Raw genomic sequence first — 9,221 nt, forward strand, 5'->3', positions numbered from 1 at the left:
ATATCATCTGGGATTTTGGATATCCTAACATTGTGATATGGCTTATGTGTTGTCTTTTCCTGGTGCCACTTAATCCTTCTTTTAATGTATTTATTTTTCAAAAATCTAAAAGCTAAAAGTTTGATTTAATTTCGCAGTACACTAGCATGTTCATGTAACTTTTCTGTTCCAGCAGCATGAGGCTTAGGCTATTTTATCTTTCTATTACATGGTAAAAGTATCCTCCTGAACAAACATAACTAGTAGCAAATGCAAGCTATCAACTGTGTGAATGAGTTTATGATAAACAGTTTATACCTTTGTGGATTAACTGGATATACATGTGATTTTGTTAAAAAATAAATTGGCTTGTTTTTGGTGAAAATCTTTAATGGATATACACAATAGCAATGATTTATTCATAATACTGGTTTATGGTAACAGTTCATCACAAGCAAGATACAATTTAACTATGTAAAATGGAACACAAATCAAATCCTCAGATACATCAGTCATTTTAAATTGTTTTTAATCATTTGATTTCAATTTAATTTAATTCACCAACGAATGCTAGACACGTATTGATATAATTTAAAAACTGCATCAATACATGTCAAGTGAATTAAGTGAAGGTTATTCTCTCAGTAAAGTCATTATTCAAACAGACGAAGACTGGGTGGTAATGCTATTAGACACTTTTTCAAACAGTACCAGTCAAATAGTAAAAAGGGGGAAAAATGACATCTGTGTAATTGAAGTAGTTCTAAAATGTAACTTGAGAGCAAATAAAATATTTAGTGCAACTGAAATGCACATAAATGTAGAGGTAATATTGTGCTTTTCTTTTAAAGTTAGAATTTAAATTAGATCACCTAAATATCTTAAGTGTCAACCACTTTAAATAACATTTGATGGTCATATTAAGTAATCTTCCTCTAGAAACAATTTGTAGTCCTTACTATAAAAGATTGCATTTTTCCAGGTCCTGGTGATCCAAACAAAAGTCCAATTTCTGTGGTGTCTCCAAGATCTTTCAAGCATTTATCATTTTCAAAAACCTATCTAGGCTTGTGAAGTTCTTAGTTTTAATGGAATATTGGCAATATTAGCAATATGGGAAATGTAAGAAAGCAACACTGAGCAATAAGGCCTCAATGTCAGGAATGTTTATGCAATACAAATATAAAACTTAAAATGTATTTGCATGCAGTGTGGCATTGAATAAGGCAGCAATAGATGTAAAATAAAATACATCACTATTGGAACTGTACTTTTTCTGCTTGCCATTATCACAGGCTGTGAGCTCCCATCAATCACTGCCAATGAAATAAGATAATATAAACATTTCAACAGTGGTTCAATAAAAATACCATTTCAGGGTGTTTTGCACTTACACATAAATATAATGTATATTTTAGTAGAACCCAACCAATATATCGGTCTGACCATTATTTGACTTCATGTCACTGGTCTAAAAGTAAAAATTTTAGTAAAAAATGTTTAATTAAATGTTGTCCTATAGAAGCTTTAGTCAAAGCCAAGTTTTTCAAATTGATCCAAAACGTTTGCATTTTTTGACAACTTCGTGCAAACATCAGCTAACAGTGGGCCAAGACTCTCTATATTTAACTCTGTAGTTAACCTTTAGTTAGCCTTTATGCCCAACAAAGTGAATAACTGTAAACATACTGCAGTCCCACTCAAATGTGGTGTGCTTGTACAACACTTGTATATTTTATATCAACTTGTGAATGGTTACATCTTTAGTATCCAGTGTTCATGTCACTAAAAGACCATTCTGAAATTCTCATCTCAACAGTCAGACCCTGCCTCTTAAAGGGCAACTTTACCGATTTTTAACATGAATCCAAATCATTCTATTGTGGAAAAATGTGTAAAATGGTGCTTTTCGGCATGGTTTATATGAACCGACAGCCATGTAACCAGAGTTCTGAACACTTTAGGAAGCATGATTTATACTCAACACCATGCCAGTGTTGTGCACCTAAAATAGCAGATCCAGAAGCTCACATGTCGCGGATGTGACGCATTGTGAGCTTGTAGATGAGCTATTCTCAGTGCACGACGCCCACACACAATTAAGTATAACCCAAGCGGTATGTCACATTTAGTTCGACAGGGTGTCCCTCTCACAATAGAACGATGGCATTCAGATTAGAAATCAGCAAAGTTGCAGTTCAAAGTCACGCCAAATACATCAGCTAGTTTGTTTCCATGTCAAACTCTACCATAAAGGAGGCATGTCATTTGTGACACGCTAACTTCTGTGGGAATGGGATTTTACAGCAACACTTGGACTCCTGTAATAGTGTCAGTCTACTGTAGTTATTACGGTAAAAGTGGGTGGAGTAGAGGGACAAGGCTGGTAGGAAACTCAGAGCAGTACACATCTACGCCTTTTCTTAGGTTCAGGGGGCTCCAGTGCCGCCAGTATGGCCTCATCAAACACATTCTTTAATCCTTTCTGTGGAAACAAAACATTCACATTCAAAAACAGTACTACCTCTCAGAAATCATTGGTGAACACGGCCAGGGAATAGATAGATTAAAATTCCACTTGGACTGGAGCAGAGGACTTTATTCAAATTCAGTACAAGATTCCCCCATAACCATCAACTTGTCTGTATAAGGACAAGTGCTAATGGAAAACTTTCATCTGGCAAGGGAAAAAGAATGGATCTAGAAATACAGACAGGATATCGAATAAAACCTGATTTATACTTAGTTGTGAAATAGCAGATCTACAAGATCTGTTGTGCTGTCACGCACCAACAAATGCCAATCTACAAGGTCACATCAGCAAGCTTGAAGATCTGCTATTTCCACGCACACAACTAAGTATAACTTTGGCTTAATAGCTTTGTAAGGACACAAACAAAATAGTATAACCCGGAGTTAGTAACAGAATTAAAAAATGAAAATACATCTACGATGCACAACCAAATGTAAACGTTTATTCATACTTCATCGCACAACTCTCAGTGCGACAAAAATGAAGTACCCTACTATTCAACATCATATGATCATCAAGTGACAAAGTATAAATTAAGCCGGTATTGAGAACAAAGAGAGATGAAAAGTAAAGATTGGCACGGTTATGATAAAGGACAAGGCAGCATGGGCGAATTGAGATTAGACCGAGTTCAAACAAAAGCAGACATGAACAGAAGATGGTGGAGTGTTAATAGGCATACATTTCAGATGGGCATTGTGATTATTTCGGTGACAAAAAGACATTTCTTTACTGTGAATAAGCAGCAGACAAGAGGCAAAGCGATACTGAAGGAGACATCAGAACAGACAGCACTTTCTCTTTCTCTGAGTTTCAGGGGGCTCTAAAGCGGCTAGGATAGCCTCATCGAAAACGTTCTTCAGTCCTCGCTACAGTAGGAGAAAAGGGGGAGGAGATAGGTGAACAACACTGGAGTTAGAGGCCAAGTCGGAAGGAGTTAGCAAAGAAGACAGCCCGAGCACACCGTCAATGTCAGACAGGTGGAAACCTTTCATGTCCCAAAAAAAAACAAAAAACCTGTGTTCCAATGGATACAATGTATTTATTTAGTCACAAGCTCTTGTTAAAACTGTATTGGTTAAATATGAATAAAACCCAAAGGAAAGAACTAACCCCTTTCAAGCTGGCGTCCCTATACTGGCCATGTCACTATAGGTGAAACTTTAAAAAGAATATTCCAAATATTTCCCAAAATAGCAAAATATGGATAAGGTTTCTGCCCCAGTGACCAGTTTTTTTGCAGGGTTAAGCTGGCAGCATACTTTATTACTTTTTTACTTTATTTTCTTTTAAGGGGACAAAATAGTTTTATACGCGGCTCCGCTTTGCGTGCTGAATGTTAGACCATGCATTGTATACAGTGCTGGAACCGTGATTTTTGACACCTGGATCTGTGGCAATGTTTGGCTAGTTAGAACATCTTGGAGGTGCAAGAACTACAAATCTTTGTTTCCCTTGTTCCCTCTTTGAAACCCTTGTTTCTACAAGAAGTATGCTGCAGGCAGCATTAATGCAATTGTCTAATAGTGCTGGGCGATATGGACAAAATCTAATGTTTTTTGGGGTTTTTTTTACCAAATACCTTAATATCAATATTGTGACAAACTGACAATATTAGTTTGTCAAAACTAGCTGATCAAATAGCCGATCTACCGCTCACAACACATTGTAATCAAAAGGGGATGCTTTGTGAACTTGTACAGCTATTTCTATAATTATTTTAATATAGGGCTTAGGTTATTAAAACCAGGAAAAAAAAATATAATATATAGAAAATCATTTTACCTTTTCTAGTCGCTCATCATCATCATATCGATATAATATCAATACTGAGCTCTACTGTCTGACATTCATATGACACAAACATACCTCACCAACAATGTAAAATGTGATTTGATTTGTTGAATTTAAGGTCTTACCTGTGTCAGAGCTGAACACTCAACGTATTTGACAGCCTTAAGGTCCCGGGCCAGCTTCTCTGCTGTCTCAGGGGTGATGGGTTTCTGCTTGTTCTTGGCCAGCTTCTCCACTGTGGAGGGATCATCCCGCAGGTCTATCTGGGTTCCTACCAACAGGAAGGGGGTCTTGGGACAGTGGTGAGTTATTTCAGGAACCCACTGTTGAAAGACAGAGGCACAAATATTGTTAATTAAAGATGATTTATTCATTTATTGAAACCGCAATCACAGCAATGGGGCAGGGTTTGACAGCATGGATCATTGCAACCGCCAAACACCGCAAAGGTGCATGTCATTTACCCGGCTATGAGCTCTCATCCTGGGCATGGACAGTAACATTTACCCGGCTATGAGCTCTCATCCTGGGCATGGACAGTAACAGTGCCATGACCCGCCTGGACGTCACCTCACTCAGACCACAAAGTAAAAAAACAAGGCAGAATAGAGCTTCTGTTACTGCATTGCCTTTGTCTCCCTCAAATGTCTACATTAAACATGCACCACTGCCCTCTAGTGTCTAGATTCAATAATGAATCATAGCTCTGTGTGGAACATTGAGATTTGAGAGTGACAGGTGCATGTGCAGTGGTTGGTACTTGGTACCTGCTAATGTAATCACACATTGCATTTTTAGTTTGAGAATTAATTAATATTGGACCTTTGATAAAATAAAATAAAAGTACACAAAAAAGGAATTCATTCTCTTTTTTTGGGGCATCTATCCATGTCCCGAATATGACCACAGATATGCTCCAAAAGGGTGAAAAACACATTTTTCATTTCAGCTCATCTTGAATGCCCTTGAGAGAACAAAGTTATTTTTACATTTGACAGAGGACAGTTGGTACATTAAGCAGCAGCAGCAAGGCAGGTTAATCATCAAACATATGGATGGCCAGAAGCTTAAAGGGACAGACGATTGGACTGAACTGATGGAACAGGCGTTATCAAAATGAATCCAGGATTAACATATTTTATGCATGACACAATAAGAAAATTCATCTATTTACATTGTTGTACTCAAACAACTGGTTTAGTGATGTATAACGGAAATATATTTAATGCTATTTACAACAAGACAATACTTGTCTTTGTTCCATTATAATACAATGAAAAGATGTGTTTTTATCGCTGGGCAAAAAAGGGTTTTTCAAATTAAGTACCGCTTTACTCCCAGACTTGCAGACTGCAGACTGCAGAAGAAAAGAATTCCAAGGCACAAAATACAAAGGATTTATTTTGAGCAAGGCAACAATATGACCAACGTGTATCGAGTCTATCGACCTAGAATGTCTTGCAGGGTCTGTCTGGTATTATGCAATTTTGTCTCTCTGTCTGGGTTCAGATAACTTGAGCATTTACGATTACCATTTACCATTTTATGACCTTATTTTAGAATAATTTACAGTCAAAATTAAATCAAACGGCATTAATTGTATAATCTATAGAACAATTGACATTAATCAATTATGAAAATGATTGATAATAATCATATAGGCCTACAAATAATCAAATCGTAACATGATATTTTCGTGGAATGTTAACCCGTTAACTAGGGATGCACCGAAAGGGAAATTCTTGGCCGAAACCGAATACCAAATATAGGAAACAGTTGGCCGAAAACCGAATACCGAATATCCGAATATGATTAATATTATATATAGTTTTTCCTACCATTGCTGTCATGGCCGTACCTTAAAGCTACCTGATTTATGGCAAAATAAATGGTTATGGCAAAACTTAACTTAAATAATAATCACTATTATGGGTCCATAAAACATTTATTCAGCTCTTTTGAATGCATTAATTGCATACACTATTCGGCGATATATTTTCTGCCTATTTGGGCCGAAACCGAATAGGCCGAAAATGCATTTTTAGCCATTTTCTGCCCCGTTAACCCATTAAATAATGACCTTTAATTGACGTAGATCTCGGCCAATGGCGGTATAAGTGTTAACACCAGGAAATATCAGATAAGAGTATGCATTTGCATCACTTTTCCACAGGGACACGCCCCCCTCATCTAGACTGAGTGGCAAAACATTCCCCCCCCCATTCACTTGTTAATTGATTGTAGAACAGCTTCCCACCCAATAACGAGTTACATGAGTTACGTTTTCATTGTTTAATTTGCATTTTTTTATACGTTTTAAGTCTTACGGGTTTCCATCAGACAGAGTAGGATAGATGACGTGTTTTGATCACGTCATCGGAAAAACATCCGTCGTACTGGCATACAAAGGGTTCTGGGAAATTGTGGCTTAATGTATTCCAATGGCGGCGGTGGCGTGCAGGGGGGCGCGTTCCTCCTCCGCTTTGTTGTTGCCACTTTGGATCATTTTTCAACACTACGACAAGCAACTACACCATTTTAAAGCAGATTCTCATGAAAAGGAACGATGATGGCGTGGTCGTTCTTCAAAAGTTAAATCCAGACAGTGAACGTGGCATTGCGATGTAATTAATTCCGCAGTCAAACTGTTAAGCAGCATGGAGTATTGGAGTTTGGAAGTGCTCGTTGGAACTCACTCAACAGTTCTGCGTTACAGATAATGCAGGAGGCAGCAGGACATTGCGTTATTGAAAACGAGCGCTTCCAAACTGATACTTGTAAAAAAGAATCACCTGCACGGAAGTTCTTGACATAAAGTATCTCATAACATGTCTATGGTGGATTTTTATGAAACAAAAATGTTGCAGATAGAAAGACGATAATTCAAGCTTTCCGTACAGCTGCAATGTTGGTGAGTTTAACGTCATTAGATGTGTCAAGTCCTTTTTAGCTACTAAGTAGGCGTTCCCGCATAACTTCCAGGTACGATGATGTCACGCACATAGCCTCTCACAGTGAGCTTATACTTACTGTATATCTGCCATTTTAGAAAAGTCTTGAAAGGGTTTGAACATCATTTAGAATTATGAAAAAGAAGAACTACTGATTTGGAAGGCAATTTGCAGACTCGGCCTCAGGTCTGTAATGGGCTAATAACCTGGAGGACAGGTGAACAGAATGGACCAACCTTCTCTTTCACGTTCTCAAAGGAGGAGGGTGAAACCACGGAGAAACAGACCAAGAACACATCTGTCTGAGGATAGCTCAGTGGTCGTAACCTGTCATAGTCCTCCTGGCCTGGCAACAGAACAGCAATAACAACATGTCACAAACTGGCAAACTTCTTCCAGATGACAGTAAAGTGACTTAACGTTTTTAATGCCTAAAGAAGTAGAAATGACGATTACTCAAAAGTAATCAACACAAACTACTGTATAATATAAAAACTGGTAAAACGTGGTCAAATTGTCAAATAATAAAAGAAAGAGGAAAAATTGTAAAAAATTTAAAAATTGCCAATCTACAAGCTCCCAATGCCTCGCATTGCGAGGCGTTGTAACCTTGTATATCTGATTTGGCATTTTATTTTAAATGTGAATTTCTTTTCAATTGTTTGTTTGAATTTCTTTTGAAAATTGTTGAAATCTTTCCAAAATAGGGACACCGGATTGAAAAAAGTGGTTAAAGCCCGTTTTGTACCTCTTTGTATGAAGGTAGCCGAAGTATATATAACTAAACCTAAAGTACAGTATGAATCAAGACGTGATAAAGAGTCTTACCTGCTGTATCAAATAATCCTAGGGTGTAGGGTTCACCGCCAATCATTACAGTTACTGCATAGTTATCAAACACCTGGAATCAAACAATGACAATGAAGGAATGACACACTAACGTTCACTCACTAAACTGTAATTAATCAAAAAGAAATGTTACGATTAAAGGGTTTCCTTAACATTTTGCTAGTGTTTCACAGGTCAACAAAACTGTCCACTTGTACTGTACTGTCGTTAATTTACTTGAGTTAAATTAACACTGTTTATTATTTCTTCATGGCATACTTTTGAGTGCAAAGGGATATTTTGTGTACTCACTGTTGGTACATATTCAGAGGGGAATTTGTTGGTTGTGTATGAAATCAATAGACAGGTTTTTCCCACGGCTCCGTCTCCAACCACAACACATTTGATAGTCTGCATGTCTGCGTTTACAAGACCTGATGGAGAACACACACAATTACCATGATGTTCTCAGCTGAGTCAAGTAAGTCACATCACATTACGTTGCTGCTTATCAGGCAGAAACCTTGTATGTCCATAATTTAACTTTTTATGTTTATCATAAATGTCCTACTTTGTCACAAGCCTGTCACACAAAAATATCGATCTACAAGCTCAGAAGCTTGCAGCTCTGCGGATTTGACATTTTAAAGTGAAAGTGTGTCTGTAACAGGGGGTTGACACTAAGGTCTCAGAGACACTTGCCCACTTACCTGCAAGTACAGGTCATGTTCTACTCGCCCAAAGGTAATGGCCACTTGCAAGTAAATTGCAAGTAAATTGTTCACTATAAAACACTTGTACTTTCTGGGGGTGTGTGCGCGATAAAAATAAAGTCACAGCTCAATATTATAATTATGCCAAATAACTACTTCATAGCTATGAATACATTCCACAGACCAGCAGACAGAGCGCTCGGGCTACATTCAGGTGTTTAGACAGAAATCATGTGTTTATAGACAATAGCCTGTGACTTAATAACTACATTGGATGATCCATTCCCTGGAAAAGACTGACATACAAGGTTTCCTCCAGATGATTTATTTGTATAGGACATTTTACACACAGCAAACTCAGTGCTTCTCATTTAAAAGATACAGATTTAAAAATGTATACGTTTATTCCTTATACACCGGCTC

The 9,221-nt window shown here is 37.5% G+C and overlaps 1 protein-coding gene across 3 annotated transcripts in view; it reads right to left on the minus strand.

Annotated features, from left to right (window-relative positions):
- Window positions 1-332: 332 nt before the first annotated feature.
- Window positions 333-9,221, minus strand: part of LOC310861515 (cell division control protein 42 homolog) — a 10,950-nt gene continuing 2,061 nt past the window's right edge. The window contains exons 2-7 of one of the 3 annotated variants that reach the window (XM_083768981.1): window positions 8,398-8,519; window positions 8,086-8,158; window positions 7,494-7,603; window positions 4,432-4,629; window positions 3,246-3,381; window positions 333-2,464 (exon numbers count right to left, since the gene is read on the minus strand). In XM_083768981.1, the coding sequence (XP_083625107.1) occupies window positions 3,292-3,381; window positions 4,432-4,629; window positions 7,494-7,603; window positions 8,086-8,158; window positions 8,398-8,502 (576 nt within the window). In that variant the 5' untranslated portion in view covers window positions 8,503-8,519 and the 3' untranslated portion in view covers window positions 333-2,464; window positions 3,246-3,291. Of the gene's footprint in view, window positions 2,465-2,934; window positions 3,382-4,431; window positions 4,630-7,493; window positions 7,604-8,085; window positions 8,159-8,397; window positions 8,520-9,221 lie in introns of those variants that run through there. The other 2 variants (XM_083768979.1, XM_083768980.1) reach the window with 2 other exon arrangements.

This window comes from Protomyctophum parallelum, assembly GCF_964188405.1.
Source record: "Protomyctophum parallelum genome assembly, chromosome: 7".
NCBI lineage: Eukaryota > Metazoa > Chordata > Actinopteri > Myctophiformes > Myctophidae > Protomyctophum > Protomyctophum parallelum.